The 25,383-nt window shown below is 37.1% G+C and overlaps 3 protein-coding genes across 3 annotated transcripts; 2 read left to right on the top strand and 1 right to left on the bottom strand.

The window, feature by feature from the left end:
• The first annotated feature begins 750 nt into the window (after window positions 1-750).
• rheb (Ras homolog, mTORC1 binding) lies at window positions 751-11,215 on the top strand. Its single transcript, XM_005801961.3, has 8 exons — window positions 751-1,043; window positions 2,205-2,276; window positions 5,856-5,923; window positions 6,015-6,097; window positions 6,173-6,229; window positions 6,334-6,381; window positions 7,926-8,007; window positions 10,427-11,215. Exons 1-8 carry the CDS (start codon window positions 992-994, stop codon window positions 10,514-10,516), a joined length of 552 nt encoding a protein of 183 aa, XP_005802018.1. The 5' UTR covers window positions 751-991; the 3' UTR covers window positions 10,517-11,215.
• A 1,110-nt stretch (window positions 11,216-12,325) lies between these two features.
• Window positions 12,326-14,316, bottom strand: LOC106699710 (CD59 glycoprotein-like). Its single transcript, XM_014469838.2, has 4 exons — window positions 14,147-14,316; window positions 13,849-13,918; window positions 12,791-12,913; window positions 12,326-12,573 (listed from the first exon to the last, which is right to left on the bottom strand). Exons 2-4 carry the CDS (start codon window positions 13,895-13,897, stop codon window positions 12,461-12,463), a joined length of 285 nt encoding a protein of 94 aa, XP_014325324.1. The 5' UTR covers window positions 13,898-13,918; window positions 14,147-14,316; the 3' UTR covers window positions 12,326-12,460.
• Window positions 14,317-17,874: 3,558 nt separating this feature from the next.
• LOC102223294 (gamma-crystallin N-A-like) lies at window positions 17,875-20,278 on the top strand. The gene is made up of 4 exons (XM_005801960.2): window positions 17,875-17,954; window positions 18,114-18,362; window positions 18,716-18,861; window positions 20,023-20,278. The coding sequence occupies exons 1-4, from the start codon at window positions 17,934-17,936 to the stop codon at window positions 20,156-20,158; spliced, it is 552 nt and encodes a 183-aa protein (XP_005802017.1). The 5' UTR covers window positions 17,875-17,933; the 3' UTR covers window positions 20,159-20,278.
• The last annotated feature ends 5,105 nt before the right edge of the window (window positions 20,279-25,383 follow it).

Below are 25,383 nucleotides of genomic sequence, written 5' to 3'. Positions count from 1 at the left end.
TCCATCCATCCATCCATCCATCCATTTTCTGTACACCCTTAAAATAAATCTGATGTGGTTGATGATTTTGATAATGGCATTTGTTTCATGTTCCTTACTTTTTATGTTTTTTGGTGTAAAACACTTTGAACTGCCTTATTGCTGAAATTTGCTTTACAAATAAACTTGATTACAATCCTTACATTTAGCTAAAATAATATTTTTGAGAGGGAAAACTATAAATGATGCCTTTATGCCTCAGAATACTGACGGAAATTCATACAGCGGTGAACACAAAGTGTACTACCATTTTAGGATTCTTCTTTGTAAAATAGCAAAATATCCTGTATCGTTTTAATTCCCCTTTGTAATTATGCACTAGCTTATGTTTGTCACACACTGTACAATCCCAACAAAATACATTAAACTCTGTGACTGCGTCATAAATAGGGGTTCATTTGTGGTCTGTGGGATGCCTAATAATCTTATTTTATATTTTAAAAATATTCATCTTGCTTTACTGCCACAGATTAAAGAATGAATCCTTGTTAGAGCCGGAATTTGTGCTCCCTGACCCTAAAGATATGAATGACATTGCTGTTGACCATCTAGCACGTCATGGAGAGGGTCACAACCAATCACAATGCAGAACTATTTGACGAAAAGCTGTGGCATCCAATCAAAAAGCCAGTAGGCGCATTTAGGCCTGCCTCTGCTCTTCTTTCGGCCAATCAGACACGAGCAGTAATTATTTATTCATTAAATTGCAAAGCGGAGTGACGCAGCTTTTGTAGATCAGACGATACTCCATGCTTTTTTATACATGACGTGAAATCGCATTTTTAAAAAAAAATAAAATCAAATACAGAATACATCGAAAAAAAGAGGGTGTCCCGCCGGCATCTGGACGCTGCATGTCGGATCTGAGCTCTCCTTGAATCTAGTTGGATGCCATTCCCGCTGGAGGTTGCGGTACAGCCCGAGGACTGGATGTTATAACCGGGAACGAAACATGCCGCAGCCAAAGTCACGAAAAATCGCCATCCTCGGGTACAGATCCGTAGGTGAGTTCCCGGCCGGCGCCTCTAACTGGGAGGGATGACTCAGAAAAAGTAACATAGGATGGGACGCTTAGAGCAGATCTGTGCGGCCTCTCGACTCAGTATAAGTCCATTATGAGGGCGGTTTACGCCTCCTATAATAGACTTAAATTACAGGCGGAGAAAGATCCGTCACGCAACATCTCTGAACGGGCGAATGAGCGCCACCAGGTGAAACGTGGGCTTGTGTTTATTTTCAGTATAGGCCGCAAATGTGCGGTTCAAGGCGGATATATATATATATTTTTTTTTTTACACAAACGGATCATCTGGTTAGGTATCCATCAGTGACCCTCACCCCGGAGCCATGTTAGTCAGTGCCGCGCTCCGTAGAGGCCTGGCGGTCCTGTGGATGTGACGCATCACTGCATGGATTAATGTATCGCATCCGAAACTGAAGAAGCGCAATTTGTATGCGCTGGGAGGATGCTGAGGACGGCAAGATGGCACACGGAGATAACGCGATTAGAGAGCAGCATGTCTGCAGAAACGACAGAAAGGCCGAGTTTCGAGTGGTTGCATAAGGTTTCAGTTTAATTCAATACGTTTATAGCGATTCACAGCAGATCTCAAGGCACTTGACCAGACAAATAGGTCCAATTCCTATCCTGGTATGTAAAAATGTGTATAATCAAATGAATGCAGAACGGTTTTGTCAGATTTAGAGACTAATTTAATTGCACACAATTTGATTTTGTCCTATTTGTAACACAATGCAGTGAAATTCTTCCATTTTTAATGAGCGTTGGTGCAAAGTTATGAAGCCCCGCTGATTCCACTGACTCTGCAGTGATGTCTTATCATGAGCAAGCATGTGGTGACAGTGGAAAGGAACAGTTTAGTTAACTCGATTAAGTTCATCTCACACAGAATAACTGCTTTGGTTAATCAAAAGCAAACATTTGGTTTATTAGATTATTTAAATGTTATGTAAGAGGAATAAAGAAGAACTTTCAACACAAATCTGTTATTTTGTATCATACAGTGTCATGGGGAAGATCTTCAGAAGAGCGGTAACCCGTAAAAGCTTATTGCTAAAGACGCTGTTTTAGTGCTGTATTCAAGAACAATAATGGAAAATTTAGTGGAAGAAAAAAATATGTGATGATAATTTCTATTTTTCAGGAAAGTCTTCCTTGACAATTCAGTTTGTGGAAGGCCAGTTTGTGGACTCCTATGACCCAACAATAGAAAACAGTGAGTATGGATCTTATGTGATATCGATTCTAATTCTCAGATTCTCATAAGTCTTATGTAGTTAGCAACCTAGGTGTCATGTTTGTCAACTATAAAAGCCTGTATGTGTGATATCTTGTTTATTTTTATTCAAAGCAGAGCTGCATGATAAGAGGAAAACATGTGAATAAGATTATAGGTTTCAAGCATCCCACATTTGTATTTCTCATCTGTTTAATTTCCATCGTTCTATCGCTCTCTATGGTCTTGGCCACAATTGTCTGCGCTGGGTTTGGGCATGAAGGGCAACAAAGAACACACTTTTTTTCATAAAGACATAAAAAGAGAAGAAAACAGAGGTATTTTCCACTAGGGCCATAAGTTTGGTTTAAGGATGGTATTTAATCTTGCATTCTATTTTAATTCAGTTTTGTTTTAAACTTCCAAGGTAGATAATAGACAGGAAGGTCCCAGAAAGTTGGAATTCAAATTGGGAAATTTAGGAATTCTTCTAACCCAAAATGGCTGCCCTATAAAAAACTATTTTAAAAATGCTTTTCTAATGCTTTAGGTCTTAGTAAGCAATTCATACACAAAATTGTGTCCACCTTCTGTTAATGATTATGTTCCTTTACTGTTTGAAATGACTAACAAATGCAATGTTCCTGAAATCCATTTAAGAAATAGTGAAAACGGTTCATTTTAATGTCATACTGTCTGTTTATGGCAATATGAGTCTGATTTCTTTAGTTTCAACTTTATTGATTAATAAGGAAGGACAGCGATGCATAAAGTACTTATACTAACTGAAATATTTTCTGGGATCTTTATGTGATAGATGAACATAAATTAGGAAGGAAAAGGATGCATTGTTTTTAAATGTAATTTTAAACAAATATTTTAATAACTTTTAGAAACCATAAAAAAAAATATTACAATATAAAGGATTTTAACACATTTGCATCCTTCTAAATGGCTGTCTTACAATATTTAATACTGCAAATCACCCAGATTTAGGATTCCCTGTGTGGAGTGGAATAGTCTAAAATTTGGGTTTTGTATTTTCCTGGTCTCGATAAGTGTCGATATATTAAATAAATGTAAGAGAATTTGTTTTTCTATATTGTTTTCCTTGACCAATTTTGAGTCTGTTGATGTTTGGAATCTTAACATGAAAAGTGAAAGAATCCGGCACATAATCATGTTTGCTAAATGTGTATTTTATTAGCGTTTTGTCCATTTATTATTCTGATATGTAATTTTTTTATTCTTAAGTCTTTAAATGCTAAATTCTAAACTAAATTCAGAGGCGTTGTTGCTAATATTTAGGTTTGTTTTCTATCCTGAGATAGAACTATGAGATGGTAACTGACAGTTAATAGAAAACAGTAAAGTAAATAAAAGTTTTGAAATATGTTAGTGTTTGAAATATGATTGATGTCACTCAATTCATTTTATGACAGAAATTAATTTATTCTGTGCATGTTTTTTACAGTTCCACTAAACCCAGCGATAGAAAAATACATTTCTGTTTCTAGTAGCATTAACTTCTCCATCTGCTCATGAAGACTCTTCCTGGTGAAAGTCAAGCGGAATAATTTAACTCTCAGTGAGACAGGGTGGAAAAGAGACTCTCACTGTTCATACATCAAAGTCTTTGTCTTTTCTTTTTTTATTTCAAGTGAATTGATTAGTCAAGAGATGGTGCATTCATATCTAATATTGCTGTTATGTTAAGACACTTCAGGGAACCACTCAAAAACCCAGAGAGAAACCTGAAGTTATCCTGCTGAAGAACTTTAAATACACTGCATAAACAGACACATATTCTCTTTAATCGTTGTGTGATAACACATTAAGTTAAAACGTTTCTATTTAGGGTGAGTTAACATTACCGAAATTACTTATATTTGCTAAATACCACAACAATGAGATATTTTTGCAACTTTCTTCAAAGTTAGAAGCCTATATAGAGTGTGATTTAGGTCAAATATTTTGCGTTTCCTTCCAGAAGTTAAAGCTTCTCACTATAGTTTACTGGCACATTCCTGCTGACAGATTGTAAATTTAACAGCAAAAGTTATATTTATAGTCAACACTCTGAGATATTTATATAAAAAAGACATAGACCTTTGTTGTGTTTGGGGCTTAAACCAAATAGTGGAGCTTTACTGTTTGGTGTACAATATTTCGGTATAGGTTTTAGCAGCAAGGCTTAACCAATCTACTTTTTCTATTTTTTAACTTTTGGACAAGCCAGTTTTGCACAGGCTTTGCTGTACAGCATGAACTAGATTGGACGATTCGGGGAATCACTAAGAGCTCTCTTTGGGATTTTAACTGTGATGAAGAGCTGACTGCTCACAATGTCAATTTGGTGCAGTAACTACTAATAAGGGACATTCTGAAGAATGCAGAACCATTTTTGATAATTTAGATTATGCCTTATCAGTGTTGTGACGTCGCACTTAGTCTGCATATCAGGTCACTGTGTCTTTTTGGCATGGGACAAAAAAATTAAAGGTAGCTGTAAAATAACTTTTGCTATTTAAAAAATACAATATAATAATCAGCATAGTTAATAAAACTCTAAAAAAAAAACAATGTTCAGAAACAGACTAAAAATGTGTCTATTGTAGTCTGCAAGAATCTCTCACTCTACTTTTATTTCTCATTACTTAGCAAAAATACTACAAAATTTAGTCGTTTAAAGTGTTTAAAAAAAAAAAAAGAAGTGTTTTCACATTTTGGAGTGAACACAAATGGAGAGCACAATGGACATTTATTTGTACATGTGAAAACTATCCTGGCAGAGCAACATATTCATATGATGGATTCTGAGGTTCCTGTAGTTTGATTTTAGCTCTGGTATGATGTCTGGTAATTCCTTTACGATTTTAGCGAGACGTTATTGGATGACAGTGAATCACAAGATTCACCCACCAGGGTGCAATGTTCCCTCTTCAATAATGTGTTGAAACACGACACCAACTGATCTCAGATGGAGAGAGAGAAAGGAGAGAGGCGCGCGATAGAGCAGATTAATCTGTTATTTCTGACTGGTTTGTGTCTGAACTTCTCACGGTTGCAAAAGTGAACATTGCTCTAAGGCTGTACTTCTTTTTTTTTTGTTTGTTTGTTTGTGGGACAAACACAACAGTTCATCAACACAAATAATCCCAGACTCCTGAGAGGTCCGGGTCAAAACTTTACCTGCAGGCTGCTTTCCTGTTTTTCCCTCACACTTTTGCTCACATCCAGCGCCCTGCGTTGGCTGTGTGCTCGGTTCCGTGTCTATAAATAATCCCCTGGATGCTTAACATGAAGCGGTGTCAGCATTATTAGTGAGATGCTGCAGGATGTGCACCGCCTCTCCGCCGTGATGGATAACCAAACTCGTCTCCAGACACATATTGGCAGTGCACCGCTGAACTAATTCCACGGTATCAAACTGGATTTACAACTCTGGCTTTAAGTGTGCAGAACAGAGATAAACATTATATTTGAAAGATGTTGTGTGTTTTATACGAACAGCTATCTTTGTGGCACAAAATGCGTTTAAATGTGCAGTTTCTAAATGTTTTCGTTTTGTTATTGCAGCATTTACTAAAATGATCACAATAAATGGACAGGAGTACCACCTTCAGCTTGTTGACACAGCAGGGCAGGTAGGACTCCATTATAAGCCTGACACTGGTGGTATCATATTTCTGTTATAAACCAGTTAACTAATTTCTCTGCTGGATGAATCATTTCCAGGATGAATACTCCATCTTTCCTCAGACATACTCCATAGATATCAACGGTTACATCCTGGTCTATTCTGTTACGTCTAATAAAAGGTAAATGTTCATCCCCGGCATCCCGGATGGACTGTGTGAACTTTCTAACTGTTCTCTTCATTTTTTTTCTTCCAGCTTTGAAGTTGTTCAAGTTATCCATGAAAAGCTGTTGGACATGGTGGGGAAGGTTCAGTGAGTACCCCCTTTTTATTTCTTTATGGCTTTGCTCTTCTGAGACATTTTAAATGTTTCATACACAAATGATGTTGTGGTTTTCTGATTTTCTTTTAATGCAGAGTTCCAATTATGCTTGTCGGAAACAAGAACGACCTACATATGGAACGGTATGTCCCATCGTTACATTGTTAGGTTTTCTGGAGATTGCTCATACTCTTCTGAAAAAGCATATCATAGAAAATCCGAACATCAGACAAAGATAATCAAGTAAACACAAAAAAAAGTTTTCAAAGTATTTTATTTATTAAGAAAAAAAATAGAAGAACAAGCTGGATCACCTTGTTTTGTTGAACTGTTTTAAGGTTATTGAGCATGAAAGGATTGTTTAATGTGAAGCCAAATTGTCTCAACTATTCCAAAACTTTCATTTTGGTTTGATTTGTTCTTAAACATATCAGAGGTGAACTTGATGGTGTGTTTTGGATCATTAACCAAGCGAACTTGAGCTTCAGGTCAGAAACTGGCAGCTTTTCTCTTCAAAATTTTCTGCTAGAAAACTGAATTCCTGATTCCATCAATTTGAAATGGACAAAGTTTTGAAGGAATAAAACTACTTCCATCATGTTTGACTGTTGGTATTATGACAATTACACCAGTCCACAGAATATTTCCCCAAAGGTTTTGGAGATAAGCAAGACTTTTTTTTATTTTCGACAAATGTGCGACAGGCTTTCTGTTCTCTTTGGTCAGCAGTGGTTTTTGCCTTGATACTTGAGGATGGAGGCCATTGTTCCTCAGTCTCTGTGATCGGGGAATCACAAACACTGGTCGGTCTCAGTTGAAGCAAGTGAAATCTGCAGGGCTTTAGATGGTGTTCTGGTTTCTGTTGTGACCTCCTGGAGAAGGTGTTGATGTGTTTTTGGAAATATTCCACAATGAAATTCTTTGATTTGCCGGTCAATCCCAGGAACGTTCATCACCATGTTCCATGTTTTCTCTATTTGTGGATAATGGATCTCACTTTGGTTTATTGGTGTCCCAAAAACTCCAGACCAATAAATGACTTTGTTATTTTCATCTGCTCTTGATTTTTATTTTAGACCAAGGCATAATGAGATGCTTTCTGAGATAGCTTAGCCTACTTCATGTTGTCAGACAGGTTCTATTTTAAACTATTTCTTGATTCTACAGGCCAGACAGTAATTATGTCAGGGTATTCCGAAAATCATTGACCTGAGCTGTCCAGAAGGTTTTGTTATTCAATTCATTTATGGCTTAACAATTAGATTTCCTCAAAGGTTCAAGTTGGCTAGGATAGCTTTAAATCCTTAACAAGTAAAATCACAATTTAAAAACAGTGCATGTATTTACTCAGGTTATCTTCGTCAGATATTAAAATTAGGTTGATGACCTATAACATTAATTGTGATTAAAAAAATAAACTTTTTTTTAAAGGGAAACATTTTTTCACAGGTCAGAAGGTATTTCTTGTAATTTTAATAATTTGTTTTCAGTAAATGTGACCTGAAACACAAATGAGAATGATCATTTCCTAAATGAGAATTCATTTTTTTAACTACATTTCCAAGGTTGCATATTTTGCTGTTCGTGTACACATCACTCATTTACATCTGCTGACTTCTGAGCTGCTGCAAATGGATTTTTTAATCTTTCCATTTTCCTTTTTGCATCTGTTTGTTTTCCACATCAGAGTGATCAGCTGTGAAGAGGGAAAAGCATTAGCTGAATCCTGGAATGCAGCCTTCATGGAGTCCTCAGCCAAGGAGAACCAGGTAGAAAATGTTCATGTTTGTTGATAAAAGTTCCTGAGCTTCCATGTGATTTTTTTTTACAAGTGTTTGTTCAACTTCCTCTCTTAATCACAATTAGTTCAATGAAACCCATAATTTTTTGCCAAGCAAGAGTTTGAACCGCAAAACATCATGTCACTTTTTTTTTGTAAAATTATAATTTAGTACCATTTTTTTTAAATGAAAAAACAAAAACCTTAAAGAATAATATATAACAAATCATTGCTAACTTTTATTCAATTACGTCAATTTGTGTCATGTATAACTGACATTTGATTTTAACACAGCAGAAAAAATGAGAGTGAAGGGGTAAACCACAAAACATTTGACATAAAGGTTAGAGTTGCAGGAAAATGTCTTAAATACAAAGAAGTATACAGACACATTCAATAAATTGGAATATTATTGAAAAGTCCATTTGTTTTAGAAACTTTATCCCTACATTACACACAGATGGATGTTTGAATTCCTTTATTTCTGTTAAGTATGATGATTTCCACTTACAGCTAATGAAATCATGACATTTAAAATTATAATATGACATCAGACTGTCATGAAGTGTGGTTGTAGAATGGCGAGGATGGAAGTGGAGGACCCAGGTTCACTGCAATAATGATGATGATTTTAATGATGACATACAAAATACAAAAAAAACAAAAATACAAAGGTGAGCAGAAGACTAAAAGCTCAGAACTGGTAGCAACTGGAATAACTAAAAAAAAAACAGGCATTGGGAGACACAGGCTGACACGACAAAACGACAGTATAGACAAGAAAACACAGACACAGGTGTGATTAAATACACAAGGAAGGTAATCAGGGGAAGCAAGGGGCAGCTGGGGACAAACAAGGGGTAGCTGGGACAACAGCAGACTCAAGAGAATACAGAAACCTAAATTAATAAAAAACAAAACCTTACACAGAACAATAGTAAAACTATTTTTAAACACAGGTTAGTGAAAAGTATGTTTAGTACCTGCTAAAAGATTATTTTCAAAAGATACTTTTAATCTGACAAATGAAACGATATTTTAATTTATTGAATATAATTGTAATTATCAACCTTTACTCACTGCTGTGCTAAAACTCTATCTACTGTGTTTGTATTTGTTACTTCACATCTAACTGAACTGCTCCAGTTCAAAACAAGTTGGTACCACACACATCATACTTGTTATGATTTGGTGGATGTTGGACCAAAGTGTTTCATCAAACCTCTTCCATCCGTCTCTGTTATGCGACTGAAGAATGCTTTTGTTGTGCAGTGTTTCTGCTCTACACCTGATTTCTTGATGAGAAGCCTCCCTCCCATTAGTCGTGCCGCTCGTAGTCATTTGTCAGCTGTTTCAGAACGATGACCCTGCTGCAATATGACTGGCTTACAGTGAATTAAGTGAACGCCACCGTCTGATTTAAATTCCACTTCATCCAGCTCAGAGGCACTTTACGCCGCTCCGCCTACATGAACTAAAACAGCAGGTGTGCTTGAAGACGCCTACACAGTCTGTGTTCGGAGGCCCTACGGCTTCGCACTTGTCATGTCTGCATTGTGTTTCCTGCCTTCGAGTGGACGAAAAGTCACTCAGGCACAACTGCACAAAGCCATACCTCATACTATTCACAGCTTCCCTTATTTATAAGAGAAATAACAGCCTCTTTCAAGTCCAAAGTAGAACAAAGCAACAAACGAAAGGCTGTTTTTTGTACAAGTTACATTATTATATAAAATTGGAGACATCTATCTCCATAAAGACAAATGTTTCAAGAACCCTAAAAATAAAATATCGATGATATGAAAGTCGAGTAATAAAAATAAATAGAGACAAAATGGCTTTTGAGATTGCAGCAGAAAAAGGAAACATCCAGCAACATAAAACCACACCATTAATATAATAAAGAATAGACAATTTGAAAAGTAACAATTGAAAAAGATAAGTCGAATATTTCAGGAGAGCAATGTTGTTGTTTTTTTTTTTTTTAAGTTTATGGAACAAATGGAACACCAAAACAAATAATGTTTTAGAAAATACATTTAGATTATTACATATCCACTACGTACTCACACTGTATACTTACAGTAAAATTAAGATACTATAGAAATAAATCTGATATGGCAAAATGTCTGCTTTGCATGCCCCAAAAGATCAGAAAGACTAAAAACGTTTGTGACCCGCTGTGTGTTGAAGTACTTAGATTTTCTCACTACACCAATATCTTCAGGTAGTCAATGAATCTGCTTCAAATGCAGTCAGACGCAGTAGGTCATAGTTTCAAAAATAACCAACGAGTGTTGTAAATAAAAGTCACAGACTCCACAGAGGGTAGAAAGTTCAATGTGTGCTAAGTGTAGCATTTGACGTTGTTCCATATGTGCTTGTTGCTCTCTCTGTCGCTCCCTCAGACGGCCGTGGAGGTTTTCCGCAGGATGATCTTGGAGGCAGAGAAGATGGATGGAGTGCAGCCTGTAAAAAACCCCTGCTCCATGATGTAGAGCCGCCCAATCAACACACAGGACACTGCACTGGGAAATCCCGTTACTTGAAGGCTAGCCGCCAGTTCCCCTCCACCTCAGCTGAGTCTACGCCCCTTCCTCAACCAGGGTCCTAAATACCCAAAAGTGTCTATTTATGGCTCTGATTCCACTGTCATTATCAGTATTCCCCATGCCCCCTCTGTCATCCTCGGTTTTCTTTGTGTGTGTGATTAAAAAACATGGATGGGTGGTTATTCTCTTGTCTTAAATCTCCCTCAGGCCACCTTTCCATATCTGTGCTCAGCACTGATGCAAAACCTGAAACAGTTGGTATGGATGTATCAGAACAAATATTTGTAGTAGGAACAGAAACAGTAAGCTTGATGCATCTTAGCTTTTCCCCTGCACAGCTTCCATATAAGACTGCAGCCCTGTTTAAATGACAAGATAAAAGAATTGTGGTGTTTGCTGCGCATATGAAAAGATTAAGATTAACAAATCTTTATTCTGATATATTACCAGCTGTGTGGGCTCTCTGATATACACCTTTTCTACTTCATCACCTCGCAGTATCCATGTCCCTCAGTTAGTTTCCCATTGGTTACTGTCAGACGAAATTAAAATAATAATAAGAAAATCTGCATTCATTTTCTAATGTTGAAAATGTTGTACAAATGTTTTTGATTGTAATCATTAAAGCAAAAAGTGGTTATGTAAGCAGGATGGTCCGTGGTTTATTCAGATGGATCTATGTTAGAAAATTAGATTTTGCTGAACATTAAGGTTTTTTTTTTGCTTATGTTTCACTTATCTGCACATATGAAAGAGAGAAGGGATGACACAATCATATTAATATGAATCATTAAAACTAAGTTTGTTTCTTGTCCAAGTAAATCCTGCAATATTTTTTTATTTTTTTTAGAGAAGTGTTATTAAAATACAGCAATCTAAATCTAAAATTAGATTTTTGATCCAACATATTTACAGTTGCATTCAGAAGTTTACACTCACCCATTATTCAATGGTTCGTTCCAACTGTTCTGTTTTGGCAGTGGGATAATTATGCAACATAGACCTTGAATTATTAAAAAAAAAAGAAAAACAAGAGTTGCATTTTTTAATATATGTACTGCAGTAAATCCACACACAATGAATTACCTGTAGTTTTAAAATGTAAATACGGCCTCACTAATGGTTAGATATGTCTCTTTGCAGGTTGCAGAGAATCAAAACGTTTTTGGAGTCATCAATATGCTTCTGGTATAAGTCTGACCGAATGTTTGACCAGTCTTCTTAACGTAATTGGTGGAAATAATTAAAACTGTTTGCTTTTGCAATGTTTAAGCACAGTCTATAAATCTTTCCATTGTTTGGAGGCCCTTTCTAGAAATCAACTTGTTTAAATAAGCTCTCTCTCTAAAAAAAAAAAGAGTTAACATGTGGTGGATGTCCACATGTAATCAATTACAGGGTGTGGCATCAATGCAAATATTATTACATTGGAGTGTGTAAATATTAGATACTGAATATTCATCATCAGACAAATGCCAAAGACAATTCAAACTTAAAAAAACTGTTTATGTTTAAAATTTACTAAATTTTTTGCTGTTAGCAGTGGTTCCTGCAAACAACAACAACTATAGCCACAAAAGACAAATTTGTTCAAATCATTTAAAGCTCAAAATTGCTTTAGACTTAAAATCGATTATGAATGTACAGAATTTTCTGGTGGGAAGTGTAAAAAACAAGCATGTTCTTTTGATACAAAAACAAAGCCTCATCAACTTGTTCAAATAAAAATGAAATAATAATAAAGAGAAGTACACATTTTTCTCCTTTTTTACTCTTTTATTCCTCAGTGACGGAGTATGTCTTTACCAAATGCTCACAGAAGCTGCAGTCTGCCTTGGGACCCATTCACGGTTACGGCCTTGATGCTCAGCTGGACACTTTTTTTTAATTTCAAATTTTAGAGGTATTGCACATGTCTTCGGTGCAGCACTTTACATCTATGTAGGCGTTCGCCTCAAGCATTTTGCAGTCCGAGTAGGCAATGCACCTCTGAAAATGGCCAACTATGGAAAGAAACAAAAAGAAAGATTTGGTTTTAGTGTAATTAGAACATGCTGCTGTTTAACAGGTTACATTTGATATTTTCAAGTATTTAACCTAAAGTCCCTGCTTCTTTGCACTTCTGTACACATATTTAAAGATCAAATATTTTATTTCTTTCTGGGCCCTGTTGAAGCTATACGAGTTTCTTTCTAGTGGTTTTGACTTTGAGAAACTCACATGGTTGTCGGAGGAATCTGGCAGCAATACAAGCATTCTTATTTGGTTTACAAGTCTCAACGGAGGTCTGACAGGTTCCTCCGGCCCGACTTGGGACGCAGCGATGGCAGTCCAGAGCTCCGCCTGAAAACAGAAGCAAAGATTTCAGTCTTTTTTGTTTTTTATAGGGATTTTTAAAACATGTCTAATTACATATCGATGGTGATGTTTTATGCCACCAATGTGAGGTAAGAAAAATAGAAACATATTTTCCGTCTCTTGCACAAGTTTTCAAACCCAGTGAAACTCCTCACATTTTGTCACCTTTAAAACAGACGTTGCTGTATATTTTTGGGATTTCATGTGATGGACCATTATTCCCAGTAAAATCTGAAAAGTGTGGTGTTATACAACACTATGTAGAATCTTGTAGAGTATCTCTCTACCCCATTTTCACATCCAGAGACTAACATTCTTACCTATTAGGTAAAATAGCTCAAGCTTAGTCAGATTGGTATAAATATCAATTTTACAGTCTTGAAACAGATTCTGAAATGGATTTTTTTATTAGACTTTGACTGGGCCATTCTAACACAAGCTAAACCACTCCACTTTAGCCCCAGTAATCTTTTGTTTCGTTGTAACAAGTTTTCCTTCAGGTTTGGTTTGTTTTTAGCTCCGTCCATCTTCTCATCAATTCTGACTAGCTTCCCTGTCCCATGCAGGTAGGCAACCCCACAGCATGGCACTGCCACCACCATGTGTTACAATGAGTATGGCGTTGAATGTTAGGATTCTGCTGCAGATTTAAGAGCTTCATATTTATCTCATCTGAACAGAACACCTGGTCAGACTCATGCCACACTTTTCAGCTAAAAAAAGAGAAAACCTTCTATCATTTTCTTTTGTTTGACGATTATGTACTACAAGGCAGAATAAAATGTGGCAAAGTTCAAGCAGTGTGAATACTTGTGCAAGGTGGTGTATGTTGATGTCGTAATTGAATGCAGAAAGGTACGTCTCCATACTGATGCAGCAGAGGTTGTATTTGTCCAGTGGACAATCAGTGACAGACTCACCAGCTGTAAACAGCAGGATGAGGGCTAACGCCAGAATCAACAACTTCATTTTCCTGCTCTGCTCTGCAGTCTGTTCCAGACAAACAACACATAACATGAACAGTGTTTAAAAATCTACAGTTTTCATAGCAAAAAAACAAACAAACAAACAAACAAAAAAAAACAACTAAATGAATTCAGTCTATTCTTGTCAGAGGTGAGTTGATTTCTGTTTTACAAAATTAAAAGTTAAACTGATGTGTTCTTCCTTTAAAATTTAGATTAAAATTGTTGCATTTATTCAAATCCATGTACATACCTCACTGACTTGTCTGCTTCAGTTTCTGTCAACGACTGAGGTGCGCACAGTGACCTTTCCTCTTTTTATACTTCTCCAAACTCCAGTACTGTCATGGTTACGCCCCATTAGGTATAATATCTCTGTTAAGTCAGTGTGCTCAGCTCCTCACTCACCCTGGTACACTGTGTCCAGGGTTTTCCCAGTGCATTATGCAAGAGCAGTAGACTCCTACTTCAGGATGACGTTGTCGCAGATAACAATGTCTGCATTCATCTTAGACTCAAATAAAGTTTAAGTAGGCTGGATGTGACTAAAGCCAAAGGCACTGTGTATTTGCTTTGGGTTGATTATGGCAGACACAGTAGAGCTGGTTCACCTTCACCTTTAAAACAAACGTCATATAATATTTAAAAGTTGGACTTCAAAATCCCTGGATTAAAAAAAAAAAAAAAATCATAATGCATAATTAGGGAAGTGATGTTATTCACTTGCATGTAGTTATACTTAGTTTATCCATGAAACATGCGACTGACAATAATGTATCTCTGCATTCTAAATTAGTTTGCACATGCATTTCTATTGAGATTCCTGAAAACCCCTGGGACTTTGCTTCCTTCTGTGATTCATGTTACAGCTCACTTTTTCATTCTTTAATATGGTCCATTTTTATCTGAGGTGCTTTTATAACATTTTGGCTGATGAAATATATCTGCATTGGGTGCATCTAAGGGAAAATGTCATATAAATCTTATGCTCATTGGCTTAAGCTACTCCTTTAGTAAATGCCAAACTTTGCTGTACTTGGTAAATACAAAAGAGTCTGCCCAAGTCCAATTAGAGTATTTAAATTTTTTTTTGTTTTTAATTTGCTGCTGATAAAATTGAAATAAAACAAAGGAAAGTGATAGCAAATATTGCATAGCCAAGATACGAGCAAAATAATTAGCTGGTCAAACAGGCAGGGGTCCCCAAGAGAAGTAAAATTTACATGTCAGGTTTATAAATGTAAATGTAGGCATTAGTAGTAATGATAATTAAAAAAAAATCCTGTGGGTTTTATTTAATTATCACTGGAGCCAACTCCAAAGAGTTTAAACATTTTCAGCACAATCAACAAAACCTCAGATGTGAAGATAAATTGCTTAGAACTACTCTGACAGAAGCAATTAGAAGATTGGTCTATATCCAAAGTATATGGGATCAGTTTTATAGAATAAGATGTAAATCAATATTCTGTTAAATCTGAAGATTGCCCTTCTTTTTTCGGTCAGTATAGATTAATGAGTTCTAGAAGCCACACTCAAATACAAGCATTTAAAAAAAAATTTAGTAGTATAAATATGTACCAATTAACTAAAAATACTATCAATAAGCACAGATCTTGTCCAGGCTATTCATGACTGAGGCATCAATGTTTTTCTTCTTTCCCCTGCTGTTTCTGCTGCTTCCCACTCTCCTAAAGTGGGCATGGCCAAGCTAATGGGAAGCCATTACACCTGAGCTCTCTTTCCTCATCAGATTGGCATTATGAGAGGATTTGGCAGGTGTGTATGACATTTGTGTATTTGTACCTTCCAATGGCATGCTCCTTGTGTCTCTGTTCTGTGGTTTAGATTTGTGCTCCTTAGTTTCACTTTGAGCTTCCTCTGCGGATGCTCAGTACTCTTTTGGGAAACTCCGAGGCAAACTTTCAGTACCTACCTGGATTCCTGGTTTTCTCCACAGACTTCTGCTTCAAAGCCTAGCCTCAGGTCATCCTGTAATAATCACCTCTCCCTGCCTGCCCTCCAACGCAACTCTGGACTCGAATGTAGAAACCTGGAAAGAGACATTCCTATGACCTTATTCAGCTCAATCATTTAACTCAGACCTCCTTTGTACCTCCACATGTGCCAGTCGCTCTGTGCTTCTCCTCCCAGAAAAATTCCCAGACTGATAATCTTTCCTCATGAACCTGGTAGAAAAAACAAGTTATCTGTTTGTGTTTAATAAATTTAACTGTTTTTACCAGTAATTTAATATAGTATATGATTTGTAAATCTTTTAAATTGTAAACAATAAGATCAGCTGTCTGTGTGAAACAAGAATCGATTTCCACTGAAGAGTTTTCAGAAAGTAGATTTTAAAAAGCTGCTTTGTGTGCTTTAGGGTCAATGTTGCAACAAGAATTATTGTTTTTCTTTGTCAAACTTTCATTCCTGGCTTACTGGGGGGAAATTTTCTTTTTTGGGAGGACAACTGTTCCTTTGAAAATCAGAAGTCCTGCACAATCAACAAGAATGCAGGAAGTGGTTTAAGGATGGTAAGTCAACAACAAGACTGGCGATCTGTCCAGGGTGTACCCCTCCTCTCCCCCGAAACGTTCGCTGGAGATAGGCACCAGCATCCCTCCCGGCCCTATTAGGGACAAGGGTGTACAAAAAATGGATGGATAGAAGTCAACAACAAAACACTTGTCTTGTGCAGCAGCCATTGTATTGCATACAGCGGTAAAACCAGCTGACCAAACATCCTGGAGATCATCTTGGGTTTCTAGGTGATGAGCGGCATTCCGCTGGGGTTACCAGGCAATGGGACTGGGCTTAGCTGGGATTGCTAGATGAGGGACAATGTATGCCAATGTGACGTTACATTCAGAAGGTTTTTGAAATAAAACGCTTGTTTCCAGACACGAAAAAACATTACATTATTGCTAAAAAATGGCTGGGTGTTTTTTGAAAGTATTTCAGTACAAAAAAATGCTAAATGAGAATTTTGCATAATAGGTCCCATTACAACCAACAGACTAAGGACTGTCAAGACACCCAAATACCTGTGAAGTAGTTCCACCCAAAACCTGGACAACTTATTCTCCGCAGAAGTCTAATAAGCAACCCATCCAAGCGCCCACCAACACTTTGACTACAATTGCCTGCACCCTCTCTGGTCACCACCCCACCCACAGCAGCCGCTTGGACACAGTGGACTCAAGTCAGATCACAAGACAAAGGCCAGAGAACCCCCTGAAGTAACACAGACAGAAAACACACACATGTGGCCCTTAAACACTCACAAAAAACACAGAAAACCACAAACCACAACAGACCCAGCCACTAGACAGATACAGGTGAGCAAAGCAATACAGAGCCGCTTAACCTGCCCTGCTACTAACTCAAATTATCATCTCTATGCCCAGTATCCCTTACCTTAACCCTGGTATAGTGTTTGATGTTGTGACTATGAGGTTGCATCCTAGGTTTTCACAGGTCAAGGTCTAAATTTATCCAGAAATCTCTGTGGATCAGTGGACGAGAAACATCAACACAGAGGGATTCCGAGAAAATAGCAGCTGGGCTATCTGGTTTCAACAGAGACATTCAGGTTGCTGAATAAATAGTTTGAAACTGCCTTGGGAGCCTCATTGGTGCTGCTTGTCAGAGGATGGTTTATTGTTAGAGTTGTTCCTGCCCTCTAACCTCTGGTCCTCCGGGTTGTTTTCCATTCCATGCCCCCTCATTTGGACGTGTCCCAAATGTTACACTGCAACCCCCGGCAAAGTCCAGCATCACTCCCAAAGCCCAATCAAAGCAGAATCTCACCCAGTCCATTGTTTTGCCCTCCTCTGGGGGCAAACTCCAATATCAGCAATGACACATGTAAGGGAAACTGTCCATTTGGCAAAATGTCTAAACCCCTCCATTGTTGTGCTTTTGTTGTGTCTGCCTCGCGATGCCGGCACTCTCTCTGTCCGCCGTATATATCTCAGCGTCCAAAAACTTCCCCTCTTGAATTGTGTGAATAGTTTGGAGGACTTTAACAGTGGAAAATGTCTCAGTACTCAGGAAAGGTGAGTACCAGTAGAAGGAGCCTTTTTCCCAAAAAATGTTACTACTCTTGTTGATTTGCACAGTCAAACATACATATATCAAGACATTCCAATCATGTGAGATGGAAAAGTAACATTTTTGCAAAAAAATTTACTTTCCTTATTAAATGGTGAAAACAGATTGTGCTCTACGAGGGCAAATGCTTCACCGGCAGGAAGCTGGAACTCAGCAGCGACTGCGACAACTTTCAGGACCGAGGTTTTATGAACAGGGTCAACTCTGTCCGTGTGGAAAGCGGTGCCTTCGTCTGTTTCGACCATCCTGACTTCAAGGGCCAGCAGTACATTCTGGAGCATGGAGAGTACCCTGAATTCCAGCGCTGGAATGCTCATAATGATCACATGGGCTCATGCCGACCAATCAAGATGGTGAGTTTATGTGTGTGTTTGAAGGAGACCCCTGGGGCAGAGAAATATTCAGCTGGTAAAATAGACTGGCATAAATGCAGCATCATTTGTTTGACAGAAAAGTCTTAGCCTAATTAAATAGCAGAACCTTACACACTAAGGTGCTAAAGAAATGGTATTTATGGAAGGAGCTCCAGAGGACTCCAGCTCTTCAGAAACAGACTTTCTCATATCTTCCTCCACACATCTATAGGTGCACACATAATGCAGCATCTGTCACGAAACAGGCTCGGTCATTTACAGAAAGACAAAGTATAACCTTGCTGTAAAATGACTCAGCCAGGATGCACTTCTGCTTCTGTTTACCTCCCCAGCACGGAGAGCACTACAGATTGGAGATGTTCGAGGGAGACAACTTTGCCGGCCAGTGTGTGGAGCTGTGTGATGACTGTCCGTTTCTGCAAGCGCGAGGTCTGACCAAGAACTGTGTCAACTCCATGAAGGTTTATGGAGATGGAGCGTATGTATCTTTAACCCTTTCTTCCTTGGCTTTTGCATTGTGCTTTGCTCTGATAGGTTTTCATTCATCTTCAGGCATTAATAAAAACTATTCTTTTGTATTCTTTTCATTATTACTCAAGAGAATATATTCAGACTGAACAACATTTATGGAAACAAATTAATAGGACTTTATAATGAAAACTTAAAAATATTATGCATGTATTATGTGAATACATATTTTACTACTTTACAATACTGTGCGATATCATGAAACTCTATCTCCTCCTGTTCCCTTTGGTTCTTTGTTCTTGACCATTTAAACCCTTCCTCTTCATGTACTTACAAGCAAAAAGCATTTTTAAATCAGAGGAACATTAATTTGTTGGCCAGTGCTTAAAAGCTTCAACTTCCATATCATCTAAAGAGATTAATTAGTTGTCTCACTAATTGGAAGGGAAAAATTACATTAAAAAATTATTAAAAGCCCTAAGAACTCCTCCAATTGTAATTCAATATTGTACGTTGCATAAAATCCCAGCCTTTTCATCATTCCCTGTCTTGTATTTTATGGACTCTATAGATAATGGAATAATTGTATTTACTGCTACATTAATTTCTCATAGAATAGGATTGGGCCTGGAGCGTTGCCGTGTCACCAAGCTGTGTAGCATTTTACTTTTTTATTAGATAGCCTAAATGTGGCATTAATGCTGTCTTACATTCATTTATCTTTTCCAAAACATTTATGAACCTACTCACTTCTGTCATCATACACTGCATCTTGTGCTAGCATCCAGTGAAAACAAATAACTGCACTTCCTCAGAACCCTTTGTAGTCTGAGTACTTGTTTACAATACTCTTAAAATCCAATTCACTATTCTGCCTCTGAGAGAACAAATTTTAAAGAATCTATTGCTAATTTTCTTTGTATTACAGAACAGGCTAGTATCTTCATTTCTATTTCTTCACAAATTGGTTGTTTTGGTAATAGTTTTCCAACTTAGCGTGTTAGTAACTAGTAAATGTACTCACTTTAAAATATAAAGAAACTGGCTTTCTGTAATTCAGTGGCACATACTTTATAAAATTGGAGGGGAAAATAATCACACTCCATACATCTAGTGAATTTCTGCTTCATCTTGTACATATTTGTTTTTTTTGTTTTTATTCTCCAAACAGCTGGGTCTTGTATGAGGAGCCAAACTATCGTGGCCGCATGTACGTCGTGGAAAGAGGAAACTTCTGCAGCCATAAGGAGTGGCAAGCAGAGAATCCCACTATCCAGTCTGTTCGCAGGGTGGCAAACTACTTCTAAACCTGCCTCCACATCAGAGGCAGAACGATCGACTGCTGACAGAGTAAATGTGCCACACTTTCAGGATATATCTCACAGACTCTGTGGTGGTGTAGAATAATAAAACAAGTGGAAAATGTGTAATGCTGTTGTTGTATTTTTGTTATAGGTTATTCAGAGGCTGAAATAAAACAGTAATCCTGTGTTATTTTAACTTTTGGCCATTTTTTTCCCCCTCTTCTTTTGCGCTCGCTCCGTGTGAAGCTCATAGTCGTAACATTTCATTGTAGAAAATGGAATCAGGCCTATTATTCAGGTAATTGCTTCCCATTATAAACCACACATAGAAAACCTTCAAGTGCCGGGCTTTTCCTCATTCTAATGGATCCATTACCAGGCTATATGAGATATTCTAAACAGTGCTGAGCACAGATTATTTGACATACTTGGATTTCAGTTGTTCAGAAAGCAGGTTAAAAAAACAGCATGCCCAATAAGCATAAAGCAAAATGTCTCAATTAAAACATAAAGCCTTGTGACAAAAACAATTTGGTAGTCACCAGGCAACAGCAGGGAAATAAACATCACCTTCACATGCGAGGTATAAATCAGAAGTGAAAGTGGGATATTGCCCAGGTCAACAGTGTCGGTGCACCTGCCCAGGGGAGCTCTGCTACCACCTAGTGTCATTTATCTATTTTACTGCGTCCCTCACCTCAGGGCTTTCGAAGGGTACTGATTCAACCACATAAAGAGCCCTTTGCATTAAAATTCCAAGCCGGAAAACAAATCCTATCATTTTTCACACATTTGTTTTTTTTCCACTTTTGTTATGATCAAAACTTCTTGTGAATCTGTCCATTACTCTGTGTTTTGTTAGTTTGGTTAAGCAAGCTGTGATTAAAAATTGCAGATGTGTAACTTCAGTTTTTCAGGATGGTTTTCACTTATGCACTTATGCAGTTGACCAGGCAATAGATACAGTACAATAAAATATGTATTCTGATGAGGCTCCATTGTCAGATTGAAAGTAAAAACCTTTAAGGCATTAAAGACATATTTCATGGAACCCACATTTATATATTAAAAATGTCTTATTTGTATTTATCTGATGTAACATTGTAATCTTAAATGCTGAGTTTTCATTAGCTGAAAAGCAGACAATCATCATAATTAACATTAATAAACGCTTGAAAACATCACCCTCTATTCAATTATTCTATATAATGTTTCACTTAATGAATTGAGTTTCTGAAATGAATACACTTTATCAATAATGTTGTAATTTATTCAACATGACTGTAATTGCAAGAGCTTGACAAACTATACATTGATGTTGCTGAGGATTGTCGTTTAGAAATCATTCCACTGAGAGTTTCCCACTACTCCTAATTCTTTTAGCAGGAACATTTAATCAAATATTGACTGGGGTGTGTCTGTGTACTTAGGAGTGTGCAAAATGCACTGGGGCACATATCTATTACTGGGTGGGAAAATAACCAATACAAACTTTTTTTCATGTGGAGAGTGTGATGTCCCCCCATATCATACTGCCCTGGGAAGTAAACCATATTACCCGTATCATTCAACAGTGACTTCAAAATAGCATTTAAATATTCATTGTTTTTTCTGAAGCTCAAAATGTAGTATTTTTTTAAATTTATTTATTAAAGAACAGTGGGAAAGCGATACTGAGACAGAAAGGATGCCCTTGTTAAGTCCCAGCTGTGCCTACTTATCACAGTGACCTAACATGGACGGCTCAGTGCCATATTGGCATGGGCTACACACAGCGGGCCGACATCTCAGAATCTGCTGAGTGACAACTCCTATACGAGGAAAAAATCTTCCAGCTCTCTGCTGCCAGCTCAGAGGAACATCAACCTCCGACTCCCATTACACCTCAATATTCAAACAAGGAGCACTGGTGTGGAACAGAGGCACTTTGATACCACCTTCATGGCCAAAGTGTCGAAATAGTCAGATGACTTGTAGTTATTTGTGGTTGCCTTGGCCAAATGTTGTAAATATGTAAAGGTTGATGGGGCTGAATGAATCCAGGGAGTAAAGAATCAAAGCATAAAAGTGGAGTAGCTACGGTGTGTTTACTGCCTCAGCCTCTAAAATGACCATTGCAGTCCACAGTATAACTGTGTTATATTATTATTAGCTGCAAAAAAGAAATATGGCTAAATCTAAAGACCCGAATTTACTGCTGTATCTAAATGCTACTGAGAAATTACGATGTGTTCCTGCTTAATAGCCTCTGGCAACTGGGTGTTATGTCTCTGCCTATGGAGCCACAGAAGAAAAGCATTTAAAAGTATTCAATACCATGAGCAGTTATCCGACTTCCAAATCCCAGTGCGGACCCACAGAACGTTTAGGCCCTGCAGACACAGAAGCAGACTTTTCTTTTTTGTACTTCTGAGGGAATCAGCTGTACTTAGCAGTACAGCTGATTTTACTACATGTCGACCTCATTTAGGCATTTATCAGTTGCTGCAGTTTGGATTTATACCTGCATATTTGATCTAATTTTAAACTTTAAACTCAAGAAAAATGTGAAAATAAACTGTAAATGACACAGAAATGCCAGAGAACACAAACTGATACTCGGCTGTGTTTGCTTTCATAATTGTATTCATTTGAGCAGTAAAAATTCAAAGCATACTGATATATATGAAGAGACAGTTGCATATCGTCACTTTCCTAAAAATAATGGCCAAAGTCATTTTTGCCAAAAGTTATTATTTTATTTTGCCCAAATTATCTTTTGGCAATCCAAAGCGAATTACTTTTTTTTGTTTCTTTCAAAATCACTTTTGGCAAAACATGACTTCACATGTCATGTGAAGTCATGTATCTTCCTAAGATATAATAATATCTTAGGAAGGTAATAATAACACACATTTTCTATTTATGTTGTTAAACATGCAAACTGAATTTGACAGGGCAGTAATAATAAGACTAGATTGCACCACAGACAAAGCTTAGTTCATCATCATGAAAAAATAACAGTTGTTGAATCTCTCTGCATGAGAGTTTATTTATTACACTCTCATGCAGCCGCATCTTCTCTGTGCTATATGAATTGTGATATTAAACCATAACAGTGCATCCTTATGTTGAACAAAGATGTTATATATTGTAACCACATCCATCTCTTCCTCCTCCTCACTCCTACTCCGACCTGCATTATCCTCTCTCTCTTTTACAATTCCTTGACCACAGCTGGCACTCCCCTTGTTTGCTGTCTAACAGCAATAATGAAAACTTTTCAACTTAAGAAACATGCTAAACACTCAGGAAGTGAGTTGCTGAGTTTTTGTATTTTTCTTGACCTGCTAAGAAAAGCTATATGGCCTATGAATAATAAAAAACAGAAGATGGCAACTAGATTAAACTATATACTCAGATATTATCTTTTAATTTTGCAATAAAGAAATGCAAGCCTTTTTCTGTTCAGCCGGTACGAATTGATTTTAACTGATTAAGCAGATTAATTATGCTGCAGCATAACTGACAGGCTACTTTTATTGTTGTGTGTCCTCTGAACACATCCAAAAACACGAACACACTATATGCCAAGTCTGGGATGGAAGTATTTGCTAAGCTGCTGCAGTGGTAGCTTGTTGTTACTGACCTTGATCCCTCCTCCACAGAAAATATCTGTTAAGTTGGCATATTTGGCTGCATCCTGAACTAACTTTTTTGTTTGTTTTGCTCTTAAGTTTGTCAACCCCACCCATCTCTTTCTCCTTTGTTTTTGCAATGTTGGCTAATTTAACCCACTCCTCCATCAATGTGCTTAATTTTTGGGGTAAAAAAAAGCAACACTTTCCCAGCACTGGCCAGTTCAACCTGGAACAGCCCAGCCATTTTGGAAACCTCTCAAACCTCCTGATGGCCAATCTGCCCCTGGTCATGGTCAGCAATGTCAAATGCTGCACTGAGGTCCAACAGTACCAACTTAAATGGATGGCCTTGTCTTGGTAGATAAACAGTTGTGCTGCACTCTTGAATAGATTGAATAGATGTTCAAAATGTAGAGAAGAATAATTTTATTTAAGGGTATCATCATTAAAGGTTGATCACTAATGTACTCTAATCTTTTCCTATTTTTCACCTTATTTTTTTAAAAACTCAAAAAACATTTATTATATTCCTTTTAATATGCAATATTCCCACAAATAAATATAAGTTTTTGGTTGCAATGTGACAAAACACAACATGAAGAAACTTAAGGCACAATAATTCCTTTTGCACAATGTCTGCATAACGGGACATCATCTTACAAACATTCTTGGACTCCTGCTATATTTGCATCACTAGTAAATATGAAATTATGGATACTACAATGTAAAAGTTATCAACATAAGTCAATCTGACAACAGAACCGTTATTAAAGTAAAATAATAAATCATTGTCAGACAGATCACTTTGGACAGATTTTGGAGAAACTTCATTTTGTGTTGCAGTTCTTATTCTTACTGTTAGCATTATTACTTTCTGTTTTACTGAAGTGAATGGCTTGTATTGGTTTTATTAATAGTCTAATATCTTTACTTCCGTTATTCTTAACCCAGTTTATTTAAACCTACAAGTGTGTTGTTGATACTTTGAATATGCAAGTGCCATCAAACTGATGCAAGTTGCATTTGACATGATTTCCTTCCTGTATTTTAATGGCACTGCATCGTTTCCTGCATGCTTGATTTTTCTTTTTACCATCGTCACACCGTTGTCATTAAAGCCATTGGACTTTTAATGAGCTCTCTTGTGTTTTGCCTTCCAACCATTATGGAAAAAGAACATACAGTATATCTTTTCAAGGTTTTGCTGAAAGCCTCGATCAAGTTAAGGGGTCAATATGTGGTAGCATAATAAGGAAAGGCTTTGTCTCAAGTTATACTGAACAGAACTAGTTTAAGGCAGATTACCTATGACTAAGTCTATTCCAAGGCCATTTGCTGTATGAACTTAGTGTCACTGTAGCGCCTTTAGTCTAGACGTCACAGACAAGAATGTGAGCAACACCTTAACGCCATTTTAACAATGTCCTCTTTGATTTCTATAATCATGGGTTTTAGTTTTTTAGAGCAAAGGAACTTCATTTAAAAAAAAAAAAACTGACATGAAAGTCTGAAAGAGAATTACATTCTGCAACCTTTCATTATTACAGAGGATAATTTTGACACAAATACAGCTTGATTATTTGCTCTAATAGAGTGGAAGATGTCTTT

The sequence above is a fragment of the Xiphophorus maculatus genome, chromosome 6 (genome assembly GCF_002775205.1).
Source record: "Xiphophorus maculatus strain JP 163 A chromosome 6, X_maculatus-5.0-male, whole genome shotgun sequence".
NCBI classification, from domain to species: domain Eukaryota; kingdom Metazoa; phylum Chordata; class Actinopteri; order Cyprinodontiformes; family Poeciliidae; genus Xiphophorus; species Xiphophorus maculatus.
Note: the sequence above shows the minus strand (reverse complement) of the source record. Positions and strands in the feature narration are given on the sequence as shown.